The sequence below is a fragment of the Protopterus annectens genome, chromosome 12.part0, assembly GCF_019279795.1.
Source record: "Protopterus annectens isolate FY-2018-M chromosome 12.part0, PAN1.0, whole genome shotgun sequence".
Classification (NCBI taxonomy): domain Eukaryota; kingdom Metazoa; phylum Chordata; order Ceratodontiformes; family Protopteridae; genus Protopterus; species Protopterus annectens.
The window spans coordinates 735,775,868-735,800,988 of NC_056746.1; the positions used below are offsets into that span (position 1 = coordinate 735,775,868).

General features: G+C 40.9%; 1 protein-coding gene across 2 annotated transcripts in view; it reads left to right on the top strand.

Moving 5' to 3' along the window:
• Positions 1-25,121, top strand: part of LOC122816783 — a 796,947-nt gene that overhangs the window by 493,266 nt on the left and 278,560 nt on the right. For both annotated transcript variants that reach the window (XM_044089804.1, XM_044089805.1), the window contains one exon: positions 1,626-1,785. In XM_044089804.1, coding sequence (XP_043945739.1) covers positions 1,626-1,785 — 160 coding nt within the window. The remainder of the gene's footprint in view (positions 1-1,625; positions 1,786-25,121) is intronic.

Below are 25,121 nucleotides of genomic sequence, written 5' to 3' on the forward strand. Positions count from 1 at the left end.
TACAGAGCCACCCCTCTTCTCTCATCCACTGCTGAAGCAGTTCCTCAGAGGGGCCAAAAATGTAAGACCACCCAGGAGAGCCCCTACTCTAGCCTGGGACCTTAACTTTGTATTGGAAAAGCTCACTCTACCTCCCTTTGATCCAGCTGTAAATGCAGAGTTGAAATTCCTTTCTTGGAAAACAGCCTTCCTTCTAGCCATCACTTTAGCAAGAAGGGTGTCTGAATTACAGGCCCTCATGGCAGTGGAGCCTTTCATCATCTTTCATGTGGACAGGGTGTCCCTCAGGACAAACCCCTCCTTCATGCCCAAGTTGGTATCCAGTGTGGCCCTTAATCAGTCCATTCATTTGCCAACCTTCTTTTCTAATCCACAGAACAAAGGGGAATGAATACTGCACTCCTTGGATGTGCATAGACAACTTAGATTTTACTTGGACAGGACTAAGCCTCTTAGGAAATCTGAACAGCTGCTGGTTGCATTTGCTGCAGGGGCAGAGGGGAAGGCCATTTCAAAGCAAACCATTTCTAAGTGGATAGGCCATTGCATTCATTTCTGCTATAAGCACCATGGAAAACCTACCCCACAGGGGATAAGACCACATTCAACCAGGGCTCCATCTACCCCTACAGCCTTTCTCAGAGGAGTCCCTACCGGAGACATCCTAGAAGCTGCTACCTGGAGTTCTGTACATACCTTCACCAAGCATTACCACTTGCCAATTTTTTCTTAATCCAGAGCTGGCTTTGCCACTGCAGTTTTGCAGGGCCTTATAGCTGGTCCTAATGCTATCTAATTACCTCTTCCCCCCCTTAGCTTTGGGAATCTACCCAAATGTGATGACTGCAACAGTGAAACACGAAGAACATAGTACAGTTGTGTACACTTACCATAAATGTAGATGCCCGAGTGTATTCACTGTTGCAGTCCTGGTTACCCTCTCTCCAGCCCTCTGACTTCTATTGACTATACCTCTATTCTTGTTTTACTGTGCTTAAAGCTTTTTGGTGTATTTGCTTTTTTGTTGGAGGTGTAACCTTGTATATAATTTATTCCCATTATGGGGGCACCTGACATCTGGGGCAAGAAAAACTGATGTAATGATGTCGACTGCATGCTTTATACCCCTGACTACCTAACGTCATGGAAGATGAAACAGCAAACAAGGCAGGACCCAAGACTTTGATAATCAGGCCGACTGAGGGCTACTGCAAGCAGATAACCCAAATATGATGACTGCAACAGTGAATATACTCGAACATCTACATTTATGGTAAGTGTACACAACTGTACTTTTTCTAAAAAGGATTAATTTACTAGAACGACTGGAGATAACAGTGATATAAATCTTACATAGCCTTTTAGAAATAGTAAACAACTTGAGCACAGAAGTGTTGCTGCTGACTTTATTGTGAACAAGCCAGTGCCGCACCTAAGTGAAATAATTTTGCAAGAAAGAGGATAGCTGAAGGGCAAACCTGTGGGCAGTCTCTTATCTGCATAGAAGGTTATAATAAGCAGGGCATATTCCAGGGTAGTCTGTTTAAGTAATGGAACTGGCTTAAGAAGAGCTACTAAGTTTGCATACACAATTGCAAGTTGGCTGATAGCTTTTTTCTCAACAGAATTCAACTGTTCGTGAGAGCTCTAACGACAAATCTTTCATAATAATAAACAGTGAACTGGAAGCAAAAGCTGATTATGTTGCAAAAGTGCGTGTTATGCCAAAGATAAATTATAATGGAGAATGGAGTGACTGGTCTCCATACATTGAATGGAACACAGGTAAGTAGTTAACTCTTGTAATATACACTGTGGATTAATTTTCTATTATTATGCAGATATTATCATTTCATTTATTTAACTACTAAATATTGCTATGTATAAAAATCTACTAAACACAAAAATGATGAGAGAAGTTGCCATTTTCTTAGTCAGCGCCAGTAAATATGATGACCAAATATACAGTAACTAAATGAAGTACAAGCTCCAATTGTATTTATTGTGTCATTTCATGTTTGCGCTAACATTGGTAGCTGTGGTACTTTATGAGTGGCCTCACATACTAATAACTATTATGTTCTATGATTCCACACAAATCCCCCTTCTCTGGGAAACTTCTGATTCTATACAAACTTGACTACACCATGTATTCTGTAATGCTCTAACAACCTTACTGATCAGGGTACCTAGGTATGTTCCGTCCAATAACTTTGCAAACCAGGATCTTTGTAATGACCTAACTACCCTGGTCACCAAGGTGGTTCACAGTGCCCCACCCAACTTACTAAAGCCAGACTCCCAGTAATTCTTTAACTTCCTTGTTCTCTAGGATACCTTGGCAAACTCTTGAACATTCCTACCGAAGCAGCCTGCTGTGTTCTGTGTATACTAATCCCAAAGGTAGGTTGTACTACTTCACACATACACACACATTCATGCACCATTGCTCACCAGCATGCCATGGTATACCCCACCCATCTCACAACCCTGAGAACTATGTGATGCTATAACTACATTGATTATAGAGTACTTAGCCAAGCACTACCCAACTATTTTTTTTAACCAACACTACTAACACACTCCACTTTAAAAAAATACTTAAAACACATCTATCTAAATCTTGGCTATGCTCATGCAATAACCCTGGTTAAATAACTTTCCACAAAATTACTTATAAAATACATTATTTGTCTATTTGCTGGGCTATAAAACTGAATGTAAATCTCTCACCGGTTATTGAACTCTAATATTTATTATCCGAAACATAACTCTACTAAATGCATTCTGACCGGAACTTAATGTATAATCTGAATGAAATTTAGTGTATTTATGGAAAGTTTGCTTTTAGTACCACTTTGTATAGAGTACATTTGCTCCTGTGCTTTTTCATATAAATGTTTTGACTTTTATGCAATTGTATTAATTTTTCAATTACTTGGAGTTTTTCTTCCTGGGCCTCCAGTGAAAAAAGACATGTTTCCAGTCAGACTTTCCCAGTTAACAAATGTAAACTAAAATAAAATAAAATAAATACTTGTAGCAAACTTTATTACAGCAACCATGTATATAAGCATTCCATAACCACAAAGTAATCAACTTCAAAATCCAACGCAAAGCCAAATGCAATTAAAGTATCTTGGTACAGCACTACACCATCCCTAGCAGTTGACATTGTTACACAGGTGACTGTATAGGTTCATAGGTGGTAACTAGGTTAGGAGCATAAGAGCCATTTTAAGCCTTGCCAAACATACCCACAGTTTGCCAAAATATTGCTGATGTGTCAATGCCGAAAGGAACTTTATGACTGAGATATAGGCTTATACACATCAGGTACTCAATGGCTGCCCCTGTACATTAGGTGGCAAGCAGGGGTAAATTTGTGATGTCTCATCCATTGGTCCAATTTACATTTAAATAGGGTTAGGGATAAGTTTTGCTGTGCATAAATGTGAAGCCTGTTTTAGAGAAGAGTAGTCTTTGAGATACATACATGTCCTTCCAACATGTCCTGTTTATGTGGCAGACAAAATTTAGGTCCTGAGATCAGTTATTTCTGATGGTAATTGTTTTGCTGATATGCAAAAGATCTATCTTTTGGTTTCTAATACCATGATGGGAATGGTCCCCATTCCTTAGTCAAAGTATGATTAAAGTTCTTGAAATTAGTATTGTTTCAGTCTTTGATATCAGCCAGAAGTGCTCTTCGCAGCACCCACAATGTTCCCAGTAATGACTCCTTCTGCAATTCATATGGAGTTACATGTATTGGTAATATATATAAATATGATTGTAGATTCTTTTTTATAAGTCCCATTGCTCCTACTACTATTGGAACTGTCTGGGTATCTTTCTTCCACATTGCTGTCATTTCTGCCTACAAATCCTGATATTTTATGACTTTGTGTCTCTCTGTACGCAAGATGGGTGAAGCAATTTCAATGATCAATGCTTCTTTTGTCTTCTTTTCATGGACAACTATATTGGTTTTCTAGGATCTGTCTTTTGAACTGTTGGTAATGGGTGATCCCATGTAATGTAGACTTCATCATTTTCTATGATGCTTTGTGGCATTTATGTTTCCAGTGTTTTTCAGCCACTTCAGTACCATAATGTTTGCACAATCCTCAGTGCAAAGGTCTTGCCACATTATTATGCCTATCAGTAAACAGTCCTTCTACAATTAGTATGTCACAATCAGCAACAAGGTGTGCAACTGTTTCCAATTCTGTTTTGCAAAACCTACATTTGCCTGTTTCCCCTACATGTTCAATGGACTTTGTAAACCAGATTGTAAATAGCTGACTATCTTGTGCCACCAGTATTAACGTTTCATCTCTTGGTATGAATTTGCCTCTCCTTAACCATTACTGTGTCGGTCCCTGATAAACACAAGGTTCTTCCAGAAATTTTCTGTACTTGCAACTATGTTTATGCATGTTCCACATTTCTTGCCTTGCATTTGGTCCTTCACCTTATATTCTTTCTTTTTTTTTTTTTGGCACATTTAGTTGCTGCCTGATTTTTATCTATTTCTGGTTTGATTTCCATTCCTGCTTGATGCCAGTATGCTTCTGCCAGATGAAGCAGAGAAGTCATTTTAGATTTACTCTTTTCATGTTTCAAAACTTTCACTATGTTTGGGTCTTGTGAGGTCAGCAGATATGTTTGCAGTCCCACGATTGCAGATCTATACAATGTAATCATAGGTTCATAGGTGTTTACTGGGCTAACGAACACAAGGGCCTTTTTAAGCCTAGCCATGCATCCCATATATCTGACAAGTTCTGATACCCTTGATAAGTATAAGCATGGGCCTGGGAGATGAACCATTTACAGGTTACCTGTGTCCATTAGAGACATAGGTGCCAAGCCAGGGATAAATTTCTGGTTTCTTATCCAATTGTCCAAGTTGCGCTTGAATTGAGTTAGGAAGAAACTCTGCTCCGCATGGATGGAGAGCCTGTTCTATGGATGGGGTAGTCTCTGGGGTACATACCTGTCTCTCCAGCAGGTCCTATTTATATCACAGCCAAGATTTAAGTCTTTAAAATGGGTAATTCTGGTGTTGTTTATTTTGTGGATATGCAGGAGGTCCATTAGAGGAGGATATGACAATGCCCTGTATGCCAGGCATACCCCTTAAAAGCCTATAGGAGACAGAATACACGGATAGGGCCTTGAAGCAGTCTGCATAGGACATTTTACTTACATCCTGTATTCTTTTACTGAGGAAACCCTGTGGATGTTCCAGTTGTTGGCTGTGCCTGGTTAGGTACATACCAAAGGGGGCCTTGTACTCAATTATAGGTCTGATGAATGCCTAATACAGTTGAACAATGATTTGCTTGGACTTAGATGGCATACCTTTGTTTATAAGTTGTGCAACATAGAATGATTTCCTCACCGCTGTAGACACATGATGGTCAAAGGCTAGATTACTGGCTATGTGTGTCCATAACTACTGGATCAGCTCTACAGGATGTGTAGCATTAATAATAAAATAACACAACTCCATGCTCTCTTGGAACTCTACTCCTTTGATATTATTTGTTTACCAGAAACTTGATTAAAACCTGTAACTAAAGACAATGAAGTTATCCCACCTGGTTACAACATCTTACGTCTTGACCGTGTAGCCAAGAAAGGTGGTGGAGTAGCAGTTCTATTCAAATCTGATTTTCAAATAACCATATTCAACCAAAAACCTCATCAGGACACTAATGCTGAGATACTTATTACCAAGCTTCAGCTAAACTCAGTCAAATCTATCTATATTATCTGCATCTATGTTCCTCCAGGCAATAACATTACTACAATTGAAAACATCCTTTGCTGGTTATGTCTAAACCTTCCCCAAGAAACCATAATATTAGGTGATTTTAACATTGATTGGAAATGTTGCAACAACAACTTCCCTACTAGCCATATTAATCTCTATGGGTTTACCCAAACTATTACCTGCCCTACTAGTATAAACAAGACTAATAAGAAAGAAAGCACCTTAGATTGGATACTCATTAATAATCAACCCCAGATTTATGAATCTGGAACCCTCCCTGATGACATAAGTAACCACTCACTAACCTACATTATCAGGTTTAAAACCAATCCACCCATTCAACCCATATTTAGGACAATCAGAACCAAGAAAAACTTCAACTTGGATCTATTCCTAAGTGAACTTGGAGCATGTAATTGGTCCCCCTTAAAACACCTTTCTCTAGACAAAGCTGTTGATTACTTTAATGCTAATTTCCTAGCCATATTCAACCACCATGCTCCCATCCACTCTATTTGGATAAGACCTAAATCCGCTCCTTGGCTTTCTAAGGAAACTAAACGAAAAATCCATCTCGGAAATAAATACTGGAATAAATCACGCTTAGCTAAAAACCGTGCTGATCCAAAACAACAAACAACTGAGAAATGAAACAAAAAAAGCTATACTGTCCGATAAACAAAACTATTACCTACAATCTCAACAGACCCACCATAATAAACCACAAAAGTTATGGGCAAGTATTAATCAATTATTACATCCCAGTCAATCCATCACACCTAACCCACAAGGCACTGACAAGGACAATCCCAAACAAACTGTTAATGCCTTTAATACCTTTTTCACCAAAACAATTCAAACTCTTGCCAGTCAGCTCTCTCCTCAAAATGTAACTATATCTAATTCTGACACTAACCCACCACCTCCATTTCATTTCCAACCTGTCCCAACAGCATTCATTCTCACCCTTATCCAAAAACTCAAACCATGCACTCCCTCTGCTGACCAATTACCCGTAGAATACTTACAATTTGCAGCCAAATGTATTGCTTACCCCATCTCCATTCTTATCAATAGAACCATCACTGAAGGATATATCCCCAAACTTTGAAAAGTCTCTCATATTATTCCCCTTCATAAGGGGGGAGACTCCACTGAACTCTCCAGTTATCGTCCCATAGCCCTACTTTCTCCTTTATCTAAGATCATGGAAAGATGTATCCACAGGCAATTGCTAGACACCTTCTCCATAATAACCTGCTTTCCAACTCCCAACATGGTTTCAGACCTTCCCATAGCACTACTACTGCCCTCCTCTCCTTTATAGACACCATCAACAAAAACCATAACCTTAACATGCTTTCTTCTGCACTTTTCATTGACCTGTCCAAGATTTTTGACATGGTAAATCACGATATACTCATAAACATTCTCAAATCTCTGTCACTTGACATACTAGCTATAAAATGGTTCCAGTCTTACTTAAATGACAGACATCAAGCTGTGCCCTGGAACACCATTCTTTCTACCCATCTACCTGTTAATATTGGTGTCCCTCAAGGGTCCATACTGGGCCCTCTCCTGTTTTCTATATTCATCAATGACCTTCACCAAGTAGTTTCCCAAGCTACATGTATACAATACACTGATGACTCTACACTTATATGCTCAGCCACTTCTGTATCTGAACTTCACTTCCATACACAAGACATATTTAACTCTGTAGAACTATGGTTTACAAAACGCTGTCTCCTACTAAACCCTAAAAAAACTAAACTTCTCCTTTTTACACCTACCAGTAAATCTCCCCCAATAGACTTCACTGTAACATCCAATAATGGTACTCTTATATCCCAAGATCTTACTACTAAAATGCTAGGTATCACCATAGACAACAACCTTAACTTTGACACCCATATCAACAACACTTTGAAAACTACTAATAAAAAAATAGGCTCTCTTTATAGGATTAAATCCTTCCTCACTCCTGCAACTAGAATAACTATTGCCCACACCCATCTAATCTCTACCCTTCTTTATGCCTCACCCATATTTACTAATCTGTCGAAAAGTAACCTTAAGAAACTAGAAAACTCATACAATAATATAGCCAGGTTTGCCACAGGTAACCCTTACAGAACACACCACTGTATTAATCTAAAGCATCTAGGGTGGCTTGAATTACAGCAGCAGCTGAAATTTAATCAACTTGCCATCGCCCATAAAATACTTTATCAACCTGCCAAGACACCCATCCTATCTAACCTTATTCACCCCTACTATAACCTGAAGTCCCTAAGATCTTCACAAAAATTTCTTGTAAATATCAATAAATCAAACAATAGAGCTGGAGACACTCTCTTCTCTAATACTGTTGGAAAAACCTGGAATCTACTTCCCTCCAAACCTTCCACACTTCCCTCTATTACTCTGTTTAAAAATAAATTTCAATCCATGCCATGCTTAGATTCTTCCCCTTTTTACAGTTCTCCACTATGACTTTATTTAACAACAAATGATCCTTTGTTCCATATGATTTTCTTTTATTACTGCCATAACTAAGTTTTCTTCTAAATGACTATAAACTCTGTCAGCATCAATTCCAGCATATAGTTTATACGTCATTGGAAGGCAAGTTATTGGTCTATAGGTTTTCGGGTAGCTTGCAGGTTCACTCTTATGTAGGAGCATTGCTTTTTCTGCTGTTAGCCAGGTTGGTTTCTATTTAGGGTGCGCATATAAATTGCTCTTACTCATAGCTAAATCTTCTTGCAAAGATGTTAATACTTTTAACTAGAAGTTAGGTACTGCATCTGAGCCTGGGGTTTTCCAATTAGAGGCTTTTCTTAAATTTGTTTCAATGTCTCTGGCTGTTACTATATCCTGTACCTTTAAACTTCTTATTCTTTCTTTTACTTTACCTATCCATTTAGCATCTTTCTTATGTTCCACAGGATTTTCATAAATACTTCTCCAAAATGTTTCTATTTCCTCTATTTTTTGATGGTCTTCCAATTCCTTTTACCTTGTTTCCCAGTTCTCTGTAAAACATTTTTGGGATATCAATAGATTGCTTATTTTCTACTTTTTCTTTATATTTATCTGTGTATCTTCCGAGTTTTTCCACCTGAGCTGATATTTTTAGTTTGTTTTTTGCAATAATGCATGATAGATCCTGGTCTTTTCTAATACTGTGCATTGCTTGCATTATGTCTATCTTTCTTAGTATTTTTGTTATCTGTGGCCTCTTCTATATTCTTCTAACAGCGACACTTATTGTCTTAATTGCTTTATAGTTTTCTCTTTTCATAAAACTGTCAGTGTGGGATCAGTGGATTCCTTGTAGGCTAGGCATAGATCGCCATGCATCAGTCTCTATATAGGTAAATCTGAGCTAATCACTATGTAGGCTGTTAAATACCTAGCCAATAACCAGAATGTTACCAAAGTGAAGAATTAAAACTTGCATCTTGTATTTATCTGGTAAACACCTTAACCATTCTGCCAACCCCCAAAGGGAGAAGGGATCAAAATCCTTTAGCCTTGTCAGTGATCATACATGTGTGAGTCAGCCATATCACTGTCTATTGGTTAAAGCAGTCCTGTCTGTCAGTGTCATTATACACACATAAATAAATCAAGTTCAATGGGGAGTGTCTCTAGCACTTTCAAGTATATAGTATGGGCTTCCATGGTCATGGAAGGGAACCTATTGCTTTCAAGGATATAGTGAGGGAATTTACTTGTGGCATATTAGACATGGAGAGGCTCAAATGTATTATGCTATTTGGCCAGCCTTTAAGTATGTTTATTTTTGACGTAAATTGAGACTTTTCCACTTTCAGACCCCCACCTGTGCAGTAGCTGGTCTAAAAGTATGGAAGGCATTATAGCATTGAACATTACACTAATTTTTTTGTGCTGCCTTCTGAACCTTAGCTGGGCCTAAAGGAATTTAATTGATTCAATCCACATATCTTCTAGGTTTAAATACTCAGCATAGTAACTATTTTCCCCATTTGGATCTCCTTCTGTGATGGAGCAATCTTCCAACATCCTTTTCTTAAATGTCATTGACTTACCTCAACCCATTTTATGGATTTAAGTCTTTTTTATTCTTTAGCTGTGAAGACCGTGACTAGTGCAGCAAATCTATACTCTCAAGAATAGATCTCATTATCCAAATAAATGGGACAGGTGTGACACACACAGCCTTCGGTGAAAAGGGATCATGATTTTGGGGGGTTCTCCACAGCTGACTATTAACTGCTGCCAGCCACTGTCATTCACCAGCTCTACCAGATGTTCCTTTGCCTAACCCGTGTTGTGTCTAACCAACCCATGTATGTGGCTGGTGAGGAAATTGAGAACACTGATGCAGCATCATACTGCTACTGGAGAGTATGTCCTAACTTCTCTGCCCACCATATACAATTGTAGGTATCCAGAGGTGAGCATGCACTGGTGTATCATCCCAGCTTTGCAGTGAATCAGCCACTCACCCACCAATTACATTAGAACAATGCCCTGGCCACCTCCAGTTATCAACTGAGAGGTGCACCCAAATGCATGCTCTACCCCTCAGAGATAGACTGATCCATTCTTACCTGCCAGTAGCTCAGATGCCTGCACTGTAGTTAGGGCTTTATCCCTCTATGCCATGATGCCAGCTAAGGGAATCAGGATTTGCAGCCAAAGTGAAAAGCTATAGGCTATCTTGTGCCACATAGATTGATCCTGCTTACAGTACCAAAATGTATGCAGCATAGAGAGTGCATGTTGTCCACAAGCAGAGCATATAGCCCTATATGTTCTGCTTGTGGACAGAGAATATAGCTCTATTAAGAAATGATCAGTTGGAGCTATCTTGTTGGGGCCAATACCCATTTTGAACAAATAATAAACTCTTCCCACAGAAGTATGGGGTTTGCCTGAGTTTCCTTACCAGGCTGATGAATTCTTGCACCCGATGGGCTGCAACATCACCTAACCTCTGGTTTAACCACCTCTGCATCCCTTCTTCTGCCAGGATGACATCTTTCATAATGAGAAGTTGACCAACACTAGCTGATTTCACAAGGCATGAATGATTTGCATTTTCCATCATAGGTCTCATACCGGCTGCTAAGGGAAAGTGAGTCTTCATGATCCAATTCTTAAAAGGTGATGTACTCAATATATACATGATTGGCAGCTGTTTCCAAAAGTCCTTGTTACCAGCCCACATCTGTCCTTCAAAGTCTAGAGGTCTTCCATAGCCATTGATCAGTCTACCCCCATTTTTTAATTCTGACAGCTATTTGAGCCTTTATTCCTGCCACGTAAAAAATCTGAGTGGAAGTCTTCTTCCTGAGATGGAGTTGCCCCTCAAGCAGGACTGCCAAGCAGCAAACTTTGCTGTTTTTCTCTATACTTTGTATATTCTCTTATGTGTATTCTTATATGACTAAATTATGCCAATATTTCAGATGCTTAGGTAATGACCTAGTATAGCAACTCAAGGCAGACACTGTCTGTAAATTTATAATCCACCCTCTCAGATTTCACCCACAATGGTGCCTCTACCTGGAAATAGCTGGGAGACTGTAAATGCGTATGCATACCTGCCCTAATGAGGTGCGCATAGGCATGTCTGCCTTAGTGATGTATTCCAAGGCCAAGAGGCAATGTAGGTGCCACAGTTACCAGTTCCAATACTCTGCTAAGCCAAACTGCCCTTTTGAACTCATTAATCAACACTGAAATTTTCCTTAGCACAGGGTGGCAATCTAGAAAAGGTACATGATGAAATACATGGAACAACAAAGGGACAGTGAACGTTTTCACTGTAGCAACTCTGGCTATAAGGAAAAAGCCTGTCTTCTTTAGTAAATCTTCACAGACATGTAATTTATCCCAGAACAAGATGAGACTGATGTCTACTAAAGTTTGAAGTTTGGGAGGAAGGTGAATGCCCAGATACTTGGAGTTATCAGAACAATTAGGCTGAAATGTAATACTTTATACTGCGAGTGACAATAAATTGGGTCAACACCTATTTTCCTCCTTTCCAAATCCTATTGTTCTAGGTTACAGTCAAGCCAAAATTAAAACAGCTAATGTGCACCAAGTTGAATTTTGTATAAAAATAACATTTATTAGCACATAAATAAATTATTAATTTAATTTCGAGTTGGCATCAGTTGATAAAACTTAACTTGCTGTACAGTGTGGAAATCAGATAAACATCAAATTTACTTACAGTAGTTCCTGTCAGTATGGTAGGGCATGCAAAATAGCAAGTAGTCAAACTAATTTATTGTCCATGCTTAAAGTTTTTTGGTCCTTGATTGGCACTGTGACATAGTTCTGCATTCTCCGTTGTTGGGGAGATCTGCAAAACAGGTGATACTTCCTGGCTGTTGGATACTGGCTGTTCTTGTTGGCTAAGGTACAGTTCAGTTGCAGGGAGTCCTTGTAAATACCATGTCTAGCACCCTCCACTTTCCCTCACTAAAAATGGATCTTCCTTTTTGGATATGACAGTCCTAGAGTTTGCCAGGGTGTAGAAAGCTATGTCACTCCTTCAGTAGGGCTCTTTCAGTGATTGTTTGCAAACAGCAGGCAAGTGTGACTGGAACCATCCTTCCATCCACAACCCCTTATTCCTTTTTTGCACATAGAGCTGGGGTGTCACTTCTGCAGCCAAGGTTTACACTGCCAGGTGGCTAGCCGTGCCATGGTAGTTCTTCCACACCACACACTCACGTGTACACTTTCACCTATGCCTAATTTAGGATGTCCAATCCACCTACAGCTTGTCTTTGGAATGTGGGAGGAAACTTGAGCACCTGGAGGAAACCCACAGAAACACAGGGAGGAAATGCAGACTCCACGCAGAAGGCACCCCAGCCAAGAGTGACTGGAACAAGAAGATGAATATCTGAAAGTCGGAAGTCTGAAGTATCTGGCTGACTGCTCAAAAGTCTGACCGAACAGAACACCTCAGAGTCACTGACCCAAAATGACTGATTAAGTTCTGTTCCACTGGAATATACGTATGTATCTTTTCTGGGCAGAGAATGTTTGCAAGTTTTGTTTGTTCTTTGTCTGCAGCTGATGAAGTCCAGCCTTTGCTGTTGTTGTTTATTTTACCACAGGACATTATATCTTTGATTAACAACACTTCTTGAAATAGGAGGGGGTTGCAAAGATCTCTTTCTTTACATCCTGTGAGTTGGTTGCTCCTTTCTGATCTCTTGACACCTTAATGTCCAAGAAGCAAAATGGTATATAGTTTCATGTATAAGCTCAGTGGTTTTATGTGTTTATGACACCTTTTTGGACAGGATACCCCATTTAGATATTAGGCAGATAGGTTTCAGGTTTGTGTTGTATATTTGTTGCGGAACATTCCAGAGGCCTCTTTGCTAGAAAAACAAACTTTAATTGAATGCCTTTTGTTGAAGCCAGGATTAATATTTTAAATGCCATATGTTTTTCAGTATGTTTGTTACACAATATGCCAAGAAATATCCAGATTAATACCCAACCATATATGAAGGCAAAATTAAGATGCAGTAACAAAGGCACTATGCATACAATACTCAGTTGTAGCATCAATAATAACAGCTATAACAAAAGCAATAAAACTAATGATGACCACAGCTAACAATATAAATCATACATGTATTTATTTTCCTTTTCAGTTAAAAGGGATATTCCTACAATTTCTCCCTATTGAATGTAGATACTACAGCTATCTGCATTCAATACTCAAAACAAGAGAGGAGAAAGAGAGGTACCATTTAATCTTCTGGGCACTTAGCAGTCTTATATTACACTATAAATAAAACACAAACACCACAAAGTCGATGTATTTGTAATAGTTAATTAATTAATTGAAAAAATTGTATAATTGTTTTATTGGGAAATTCTTTCAAATGTAATGCTATTTAAAATGTTGGTGTTTCACAATGAATTATCCCTTGAAGGCGAAATGCCCAGGTACCAGGATTAAAGTATACCTGGTGGTTCATCTAGCTCATGGTGTTTGTGTTTTATTTCTAGAATCTTGTTTTGGTGGAGTTTTGTTGTTTTTTATATTACACTATACCTGTCAATTGTGCAGAGTCTTCCTTTCCATTTTATGAGCTTGTGTGCAGGACTGCTTCATATTCAAGAAAAGGTCTTATATGATTATTGTAAAGCCATTTAAGTACAGCTTTGCCTGTGCCTTCTCTGTTTATTTCTATCTTATAGACCAGTAGGGAAATCTTATTTCTTATTAAGAATGTTTCAGCCCAGCTTGGCAGAATTTTCTTTGTTTTTGCCTTTCCCCTGTTATAATTAAAATAGAGTACCTGGTTGCCAATTTGGTATTCTCTGGTTTGGCCTTTTCCGTTGTAATAGGTTTTGTAGGCCTGCACATTCTTTTCAAATTGCTATGAGCAAAGGCAAAGGTTTCTTTTAAGTGCTGTCTTTGATCAGTCACATAATCATGGGCAGTGGTGGCATGTCCCAAGCTTGCATCAACTGTAGTATACAGAAGATGCAAAGGCAGCACCATTCTCCTACCAGTCATCATCTTAAAGAGTGTGAAACCTGTAGATTTATTGGGTGTAGTACAGATGGCCATTAACACTGCAAGTAAATTAACATCCCATTCCTTTCCTGTAGAGCTGAGGTACTTCTTTAGTATATGGATTATAGTATGATTTGCTGTGACCTGACCTGAGGACTTGGATGATGGAACACATGCAGCTTCCTTTGCACTCCCAACATTTTCCTGACATTTTCTTTTGCCACTCCAGTTAATTTAGAAGCCAGACCAGGATATTGTGATTCTTCTTTCCTGAAGGAGCACCCTATGTCTAGGGGAAATTGACTGGAACTTGCAGCATGTTATGCATCCCTGTATGTACTTAGTACCATCACTGCACATTTGAAGCCAGTAAGCTACATCTTTTAGTGTCTCATAGGTTCTTCGGTCCCCCCCATAGGCTCCTGTTAGTTCGTCATGAGCATACTCTTAGCATGACACCTCTGTGCACCAAGGCACTACTAACTGGAATCTATGTGACTTGTTACCTCTCCTTACCAGACAGCATCCTTTAACAGAAATCTATCTTTTTGGTTACAAATTGCCTTAAGATCCTGGTTGTCTTGTAGGTCACTTTTAATAAGCTTATTCACGTTTGGAGTTTGAATGAAACAATAAAGCTTTCTTACAGTCTCATTTCCTGCTGCATTTTTTACCAAGTCAAAATCAGGGCTGCTGGTATACAAGTTCATAGGTTGGTACTAGGCTATCAGCCCTAGGGCCTATACATGCCTAGCCATAACAATTCTGTGGCTATTTCTTCCCACACTATTTACTTCCCTGGATCCCTGTCTAGCAGGGCGACTGATGTGATCCACGGGGTGAATTTCCTTTCTCCCATCCAATCGTCAAGGTTCCTTTTGAAGAGGGCCAAAGAGGCACTCTGCGTGACATGTATGGGCAATCTATTCCAGAGTCTGGGGAGTCTCAGGGTCAGGAACCTATCCCTCCAACATGTTTTGTTTATTGTGATGACAAGCTTTAGATCCCTGGAGCATGTGGCTCTGAGGGATTGGGATTTCTTTAAGTGTAGCATGTCCAACAGCTCTGGGTTTGACATGGCCTTGTATGTTAAGCAGAGATCGCCTCTGAGTAGACGATATGTGACAGAGTATAGCTGGAGTTTTTTAAGGCGGTCAGCGTAGGGCATCTGCTTTAGCCCTGTGATTCTTTTAGTGAGGTATTTCTGCGGCCTTTCCAGTTGTTGCAGATGTCTTGAGAGGTACATACCAAATGGGGCATTGTATTCTATAATGGGTCTAATGAGGGATGAGTACAGTGGGACAATGACCTCCTTTTTTCTGAATGAAAAGCCCTTAATGATGAGATGTGCCACATAGAAGGATTTCCTGACTGTTGTGGCGATGTGGTTATCGAAGGTGAGACCATTGTCCACCTGTGTCCCTAAGTCTCTTATCACACTTTCGGTGTTTAGTGTACTGCCACCTATATGGTAATTTATGGGTACATGTTTTTTCCCAAAGGGGATAACTATACATTTCTTGGCAATGAGCTTGAGCCCATGGCTCTGGCACCAAGCATCTGTTTCTGTAAGGCCCTTTTGTAGAGTATCCACATAATTTGGGGATTCAATAATGGCTCCCAGTTTGCAGTCATATGCAAACTTTGTTATCCAGAGTCCCTTAGTTTGGCCTGTACTTCAGAGAAGTAGATGCCAAACAAGAGCAGTTCCAGGACTGAACCCTGAGGTACTCCACTTGTCACTTGTCTGGAGCTGGATTTGGAGTTGGCTACTTTTACAGTGTGGGTTCTATCAGTAAGCCAGTTAGCAACCCATTGGGTGACGTAGGGATTAATGCCCAGCTTAGTAAGTTTATCTATGATTCCAGAGTGGGGGATGGTGTCAAAGGCCTTGGCAAGGTCTAGATAGGCTGTGTGGACCACCTTACCCTTGTCCATGGCTCTGGAGACTGATTTGAAGAAGTCAGTCAGGTTCAGGAGACAAGATCGGCCCTTCACAAACCCAAACTGGGTGGGGTCCAGTGTTTGAAGGTTGCCGATGTCTTTGTTTATAAGTTCCATGATGATACGCTCCTTGGCCTTGCAGATAAGGCTTGTCAGACTGATGGGACAGTAGTTTCCGGGATCCAAGGTGGATCCCCCCTTGTGGAGTGGGATAACTGTAGCTCTGCGCCACTCATTGGGCATGAAACCTGAGGTGAGGCTATGATTAAACATGACATTTAGGTGAGGTGCCAGTTCATATTGTAGTTCATGTAGTACACAGCCCGAGATGTCATCTGATCCCATGGTTGCTGTATTCTTAGCTTTGGAGAGTGTGTTTTTTACCTGTGTGGCCGTTATTACCAGAATTTGGCAATCTTTCGGTACTGAGATGGGCCATTTAGGGGGTGAGAGGGGGGTGAAGTTGGCACTGAATCGATCTGCCAGGATATTGGCAATATCCTTGGGATCAGTATATTTAATGCCATTCTGTTTTAGCTCAGAGCAGATCTGAGCATTGCCATTTAGATTCTTGACATAGTTATAGAATGCCTTGTGGTTGTCTTTGGAATCTTTGGCAATTTTATTTTCGTAACTAGCTTTGGAGGATTTTATGAGGGATCTCAGTTTCTTACTGAGGCTGGTAAGGAAGTTTTTTGCATCCTGGGATTTTCCTCTTTTCTGCAACAGTTTCTTCCTTTTGTTGTAAAGTTTGTTTATAGCCAGGGACCACCAGATTGGCTTCCTTTTTTTGGATGAGAGCATTTTGGTTCTATTTGGGATGGCACGATTCATGCATGAGCGGATGTGCTCATACAGTGCCTTAGTATAGGATTCAGCAGTTGAACTTTCAGTTCCTGTCTGCATGGGTGTCATGAAGTTTGTCAATTCTGACTTGAGTAGCATGAAGTTGGCTTTGGAGAAGTTTTTTATGGAGGTTTCCGTACTGGGGGGTGGGGGTGGGATGTGGATGTTAAGGGTGATAAGCTTATGGTCAGACCTGACTAACGAGGGGGTGACCATAGGTGTGGAGCATTGATTTCCCATGTTGGTAATGACCAGGTCTAGGATATTGGAGCCCCTGGTGGGACTATGGATTAGTTGATCCAGGGTGTTGGAATTTATGAATTCCAAGAACCGTTGCGCAAAGGTGTTGGGACATGAGTAGTTTTCCCAGTTAATGGCAGGGTAGTTAAAATCACCCAGTATTAGGGTGTTTGGTTCTATCTTAATATTTTCCAGTATGTTTAGAAAGGTGTAGTGAGAATCTTGGGGTATGGTGGGGGATCTGTAGCAAGCTACAATTTGGATTGCAGTCTTACCTAGTGTTAGTTAATTAGTTAATAGTGTTAATTCTGTCCCTGCCTTTTCTGCTGATGGGTAACTGTGTCTATACTTGCTTTGAAAGAGTAAACTCCCAGGCTTTACCTTTTATGCCACCTTCCATTGCTAGAGTAGCAACTAGATCATTTCCAGCTTATTTTACTCCCTGCACTTTTGGGTAGCCTTTGACCTTTTTCCAATACTTTGTTAGGCCACAATCTTGCACTAGCTGATATCTACCTAGGATTAGTTCAGCATGTATAACTCTTTTTCCTTTACCATTGAGCATGGTATTTACTTTCCAGCCTGGCAAATACGTAAGCAAATTATTTCTAGCATTAAAAGATCCTAAAAACTGAAATGGACTACTGTTGGTACAGTTATATATAGCTGCTAACTTGGCATATTAATTAGTTTGGTATCAAAGCTGGTACTTGATAGGAGATAGGAGAGCATGGTTTGTCTTCATGCCAAGCCACTGTACTTGTTTCCATCTTGATTAAAAAAGCAGCCATCAGCACATGCCTTAGGAAGGTCTTTGCACATTTTCATCATAATGGTAGTATATCTTTTGCTGCCTAGCAAGGTCTAATGCTGAGTTATGATGAGGTGATTGCTTAAGCCCTTCAGATTTGAGGGTCTATATCACTTTGTCACATAATTCCATGAATGCCTATTCACTGAACTCTAATCGTCGAGTACCCTTTCATGAACATTTACATCATCTAAACTTTTAACAAGGGAATGAAACTACTTGGCCACCAGAGCAATCGTAACAAATGACACATTATTTTAATCTCACCAAGGTGAGGGCTTTGCATCCCCCATACCCCCCAATTATATATACCAACTCCAAAATTCCACTACATTGGGGAAAAGGGCAAATTTATAATGATGGCCAACTAACTCCCTTCCCTAAGAAAAAGTTTTGATGATGTAAATGTTCGATGAAAGGAAGTTCAACAATTAGGGTACAATGAATAGGCAGGCATTAGCAGAATTAAGCTTTTGACAAAGTGTATGGTGTGATGCCCCCTCACTGGCCGAGTAATCAAGGAGCCTCAATCCCCACCACTAGCACCAGTTAGGGACGTAAACATTGGGAGGATGACAAGTACAAACACAGTAAAGTACAATTTCCCTTAAGAGCACACAGAGATCAATCAGTCTGAGGCTGGTTTCTCCCTCTTTCTCCAGATCACCAATATGACTCCCCACTGCCGCAGCTTAGAGTTGAGTCCTTAGCCAGGGTTCCAAGCCAAGTTCTCCCAGCACTCTCTCTGTCCAATTAGTGCTTCATGTCCCTGCCCAAGTAGCTGACACACACACACACACACACACACACACACACACACACACACACACACACACACACACACACACACACACACACACACTATGAGATTTGATTTATACACAAACACACACCTGGGAAAGGCTGGCACAGGTTTACTAGCTATGCCCCCTTCTGCCCAGACCATGAGGTAGTTAGCACTGCTACCAGAACCCCTTATCAGCTACTTTAAGGCCCTTCCCAAAGGGTGACCAATCTTCCTGTGTAATGTTGTTATTATCTAAATGGTAAGTATGACCAAGGCCAAGGTTATGTACGAGTGGCCTATACAGTGTCCCCAAATACATATGAAAGTTTTCTAAAAGCTTAAATATCTTTAAACAAACCAGCCACAATTAAAATGTTTAAATATATTTAATAATAAATAATAAAAGAACAAGACAATATTCAATAACTCAGCACAGTGACTACAGAGTTCAGAATCAAAGGAAATATTTTAAAACAAAATTGCAGGACAGTCTCAAATAAATACAGAAAGCATCTAAACTAATCTTTACTATATTCCTAACTATCTGTAAAAGAAATACTATACCTAAGTCTTACTTACAGAGCAAGGCAAATGCAGATGAGAAATGCTGAATGGGTGTTTCTGGGTCTATATCAGAACACCGAAAGTTCACATTTTCGAATGTTCTTACATCGACCCCTAATCAGCGAACACTGACAACATCGAACATTCAGAACATCAAATTTTTTCCTAGGGAAAAGATTTGCTGTCCCAAAACACATACACACAAGAGAAGCACAGCAAACAAGTAGCAATCCACACACATACACCCAAAATTTTACAGCTAACCCTACACTAAACTGTACAAACACCACTAACTATCCACTTACCTTAACCCAAACCGTAACCCTAAGGTCCATCACTATCATGCACTCACCTCACCCGCACCCTAACCCTAACTCACCTAACCCGCCCTAACCCTCACGTCCACACAATCGCACACATACCTCCCTCTCTCCCCAACCCTAACTCAGCTAACCCACGCCCAATCACACACTTACCTGAACCCGACCTGTAACTTTCCACCACAGCTCTGAAAATAGCAAAACGACAGAAACAGACAACCAAATTCTTCCCCTAGGAAAAAATTTGGTTATCTGTTGTTTCACTAGTTTCAGCATTCGCTGAATAGGGGTCGATTTAAGAACATTCGAAAGTATGAACTTTTGATGTTCTGATATAGACCTGGTGTTTCTAGATCCAAGACAAGATACAAAATGCACAGATTCACTCTCTGAGATCATTCTTAAATTAATAATACACATTACTGCTGAGTTAGCTGGGATGACATCACTCTTTGTCATCTGCCTTCAGTTCCCAGGCTAACATAAACTTATAATTTAGCACCTCTGTGTCAGAGGTACATATCTCTCAGAAGTTTGCCTAGAACTGGAAGTCGTAAAACAGTTAAACACTTTTACATTTGAAACCTAGTAATTATTTCTGTTTCAAGACAATAGGAAAACCTCCAGCTCTAGAATTTGTGTCTACTCTGAGCTGAAACAGAGAACAGAATTGTAAAACAATTTCCCCACATTTTCTTGAGGTTTTGCAAGTTAACTCTGTATGTTCCAACTTCTACCATGAAAACACACATTTGCACAGGCACATAGTCCATATACATTTCTGTTCATTTCCAGTAGGGTACACTGTGGTTACATTCTTGAAGCTCAGTACATAATATACAGTTCAACACACACTTCTGCACCTGTAGTTTAATATACACACATATCAAATAGTTCTCTTACATTTGTAAGGCAAGCCTATGGATCATACTAATATTCAGAAATGACATATGATTATTGACAAGATTCCAGACAGTTGGGCTGGCAGCCTCACAATAGGAACCCCAGGTTTGTTGCAGTCATGCATTTGCAAATGCCAGTCATTGGACAATTGGGCTTTTCTTGTTTTTGGCATATTTTATTTACAGGGTTGTTTCTGGAAGACTAAGGTCCAGGACATTATTTGGTTCCTAAACACATTACCATTCATTAGTTTCCAGCCTCCCAGGAGGGCAGTGGGCTGATGTTGTGTCTGTACTACAACCTTTTTACCACAAGTATAGATCTGATGTTGTTAATCTTCATTCATTCCTTACCGATGCGTTATTGGTTCCATCCTTGGAACCAAGCTGGCCAATGTCAAGCTCACGTCAGCCAAAAACTCTTGAGCCGAGGTCCTACCCAGAATGCTCTGCTCCCTGTTACCTCAGATCTTGTTTGCCACGTTGCTGTACAGCCGTGTCAAGCCACTCTCTCAGCTGTCTAATATTTTTGAAATCTTATATATTGTTATTACTCTAAATATTTCTCAAAAGTTTATTCTAATATTTTCCTACTCTATCACACACTTTAGACTCTCTCCCTTTAGTCTTTTCCCTTTAGTCTTTTCCCTTTATTACCCCCTTTTCTTACCTTGTGGTAATTCTCCATTACCATCATTGGTAATCCTTCCTTTTTGCTTTTTACCCTTTTCTTGGGTAGCCGTTATTCTTCCTTTTGCTACTGTGCTTCTTCTCCATACCAGTTATGTCGGATAAGAAAAGTTCTGTTGGTTTCAAGCAGTGCAAGGTTTGTGGCCATAAGGTACTGCTTTCTGATAGCCTTGACTTATGTTTCTACTGTCTTAATGTCGCTCATTTGGCTGTGGATCCTCCGTGTGGGATTTGTAAAAATTTCTCTACCAGGACTCTCAATGAGAGGAAGAATAACTTAATTTTGAAAGGTCACGTCAAGTCTCCTTTCTCGCTGAGGCTATTTCTGGGTTGTTGAGCTCACCCCCTCCTGTTTAACCCCACAAGAGGCATTCTTCCTCTTCTTCATCAAAGTCACTCCCTTCTTCTCCCTCTGGAGATCATAGGGAGTCGACTCACAAAAAGATGAAATTGATTACTACTCCAGCGCTGCCCCCTGTGACCCTGTCGGCTACAGGCACGGCACCTCCCCAAATGATTTTGACTACAGCCATGTCTCCTTTATCGATACTGGCACCAGAGTTCCCAGTGCAGACAGCTACGGTTCCAACAGTTCTGTCGCAACCCCTAACGGCACCGTCAATACAGGTTCAGTCCTCTTCGGTACTGTTGGTACATCACCTTCAGCTCCAGGTATGAGTCTTCTGTACTCCACGGTGCAGACATTTTCGGCACCGACATGTGCTTTGGTGCAGTTCTTCTTGGCACCGTCCTTATTGCCATTGCAGACACTTTCCACTACAGCACCATACCCTTCAGGGCAGACCTTTGCCTTTACGGTGCAGACACCTTCAACTACTACGGCGCTGACATCTTCGGCGCAGACTTTTTCCACACCGTTTTCTTTGGTGCAGACTTTTTCAGCTCCGAGCTCTGCACCTATTGAATTAGCAAGGACCAAATATTCCCCTTCATTGGATCCTTTTGCTAGCAGTCAGTATAGTCCTTTCCTAGAAAGGCCAGAATTGCCAACAGCTTTCTCCATGAGGTCAACCAAGAGTCTTTCTGAACAGGATGTGTTGCGGCTTGTTGACCAGTTGCTTGTGGTCAGAGGTCTCTCTAAACCATCAAAGTCCATGTTCCCTCATTCAGGTGAGCATAAATTGCCTCAAGCCCCTAACATATACTCCTCCTTTGACTTCCACGCAAGTCTCAAAGCCTATTACTCCGACAGCAGCTGTCCTCCCTCTGACTCCAATAGTGGATCTCACTTTGAAACAAGAGTCATCCGTGTGGCCTTTGGTGTTCTGGGCATTGGGCTCTTCTCAGGCCAGTGGCTGTGCCACTGGGGAGGGCATTCCTGGCTCCATGCCAATTTTTTCTATGGCACCTTCCAGGAATGCTGTCTCTCTTACAGTTCATGGTCCTCTTGAGAATCCTGGTCTGGGGACGGGCTCGTAAGGGTGGGGTGTGACCCCGGTTCCAAGGTTGTCATGCTGAGTTCTGGGCTCCTATCCCTCCTTGGACAGGCCAGCCTTGCAGGCCATGGAGAGGGCACTTGCCTCCATTGGCAAAGCTCAGTTGTTGGAGTCTTCTCCCCCCTCTGTGCTGCAACTACCACAAGCTTCAACTGCTGGACACCGGGCACAAGAACCTCAGGTTTCTCCTCTTCAGGAGACCCCCTCTTTGCAGTCTTCCCAAGAACCTCCCACTGAGGAAGTACCCTGCAAAGCATCATGTAAGAGGAAACGCATGGACTCCACTGTGGAGTCATTGACTGAAGATATGGATTTTGATGATGGGGAAGGGTTCCCACGGTCACCCTCTGATGAGGTGTTCTTTGGTGACATCCTCGAGATCCTAAAACAGAGAGGTGACTGGAAGCCCTTTAATCCTTCCTCTGAGGAATCTGTATTCCTGCAGGCCTTTTGTGCCTGGCCCCCTACTTCCTGGGTCACCCCACCTGCTGATGAGTTCATCCAACTCATCGTGCAGCACTCATGAAAGGCTCCTGACACCATGGAAGCGATACATAAGAGGCCAAATAAAATATTATCACCTCCAGTTGAGCACCACCAATGGTCACAAGGTCTTCCAATAGATGCTATGGTGGTGGCAGCTGCTACTAAGAAGGAATTGGCAGAAGAGAGCCAAACTGTCCATCCACTCAACAAGGAGTCCCGGGCGATTGACAGATTAGGGAAGCGTGTATTTGCTTCATCGACCTTCGGTCTAAGTTCTTTGAATTATTTGCCACATTTTACCAGGCTTCAGTGAGATCTTATCAACCAACTCTCTGAAACCTTGGCAGGAGCTGTTTCTGATGAAGTCCGTGATAATGTGGCTTCTCAGATAGCCACCCTAGAGTCCATTTCCAACTCTTTCATGCGTCTTATTTCTCACCCAACAGAAGGGGTGGTTAGAGCAGCAGGTGCAGGTATAGTTGCCAGACAACATGCTTGGATGTGCCTTTGCGAATTTGCAGACTCCTTTAAGGCTTCCTTCATGAATGCCCCCATAGAGGCTGCATCTTTGTTTGGCCCTAAAGTCAAGGATACACTTGAATGGTGCAAACAAGATGGCAAGACCCTGTCTGCCATTTGTGTCAGAAACTCCACTCCTCAGCAAATCTATTCCAGAAATCAGAGGAGTGGAAAGATCTGGCACAAGAAATCACAGGGTTCTTTTCAGATGCACATGCTGAGTTTTCTCCTAGAGGCAGAGGGGGAAACTCCAATGGAAGATGCCCCTTTTGGGGCAGAGGAGGTCCACGAAACCAGGGTTCCAGAGATTCTTTCTCTGGCCAACCCTATCAGTGCTCCTGAAGCGCTGCCTAACTGCTCACCTCTGGAAGCAGTCAGGGGTCATTTCTCCTTGTACCCCGTTGCCTGGCAAAAGATAACAACCAACGCTTGGGTACAACAGATTATATCCAGAGGCTATCACATCCCCTTTCATCTTTGCCCAGTCTCATCAAGAATATTACCCAAAGTTCCACCCAGTCAAAGGGAAATAGCAGCACATGAAATCCAAAAGCTGCTACAAAAAAGAGTCATCCAGATGGTCCCAGCAGACCAGATAGGATCCATTTTTTTTACTCAAGGTTCTTTTTATTGCCAAAAAAATAAGCTCCCCCCTTTGAACCTGCGTCTTTATGTGGTGTGAAATATTTCTCTTGGAAAACTGTGTTTTTGATTGCAATCACATTGACCAGGTGATTATCAGAACTCCAGGCCCTTATGCATCAAACCTCCCTATCTTATCTTCCATAAGGATAGGGTATCACTGAGAACTAATTTTACCTTTTTACCAAAAGTGGTGTCAGAGCGATCTACCAATCAGTCTATTGACCTTCCAATGTTCTTTCCTAACCATTCTAACAAGGGAGAGTGTTGCCTGCACTCCTTGGATGTTCATAGGTAATTACGATTTTATCTGGACGGAACAAAATCTACCCGTAAATCAGATCAACTGTTTCTGTCTTTTTCTAGACCTAGACGGGGTCATCCTGTATCAAAAGTTACAATAGCTTCATGGCTGAGAAATTGTATAACCTTTATCTACAACAAAAACAATCACAACTTGCCTCACAGAGTGAAAGCACATTCTACAAGATCTATGGCAACTTCAGCAGCTTTCCATGCTAAGGCTTCCCTCAATGATATTTGCTCAGCTGCAACTTGGGTCAAA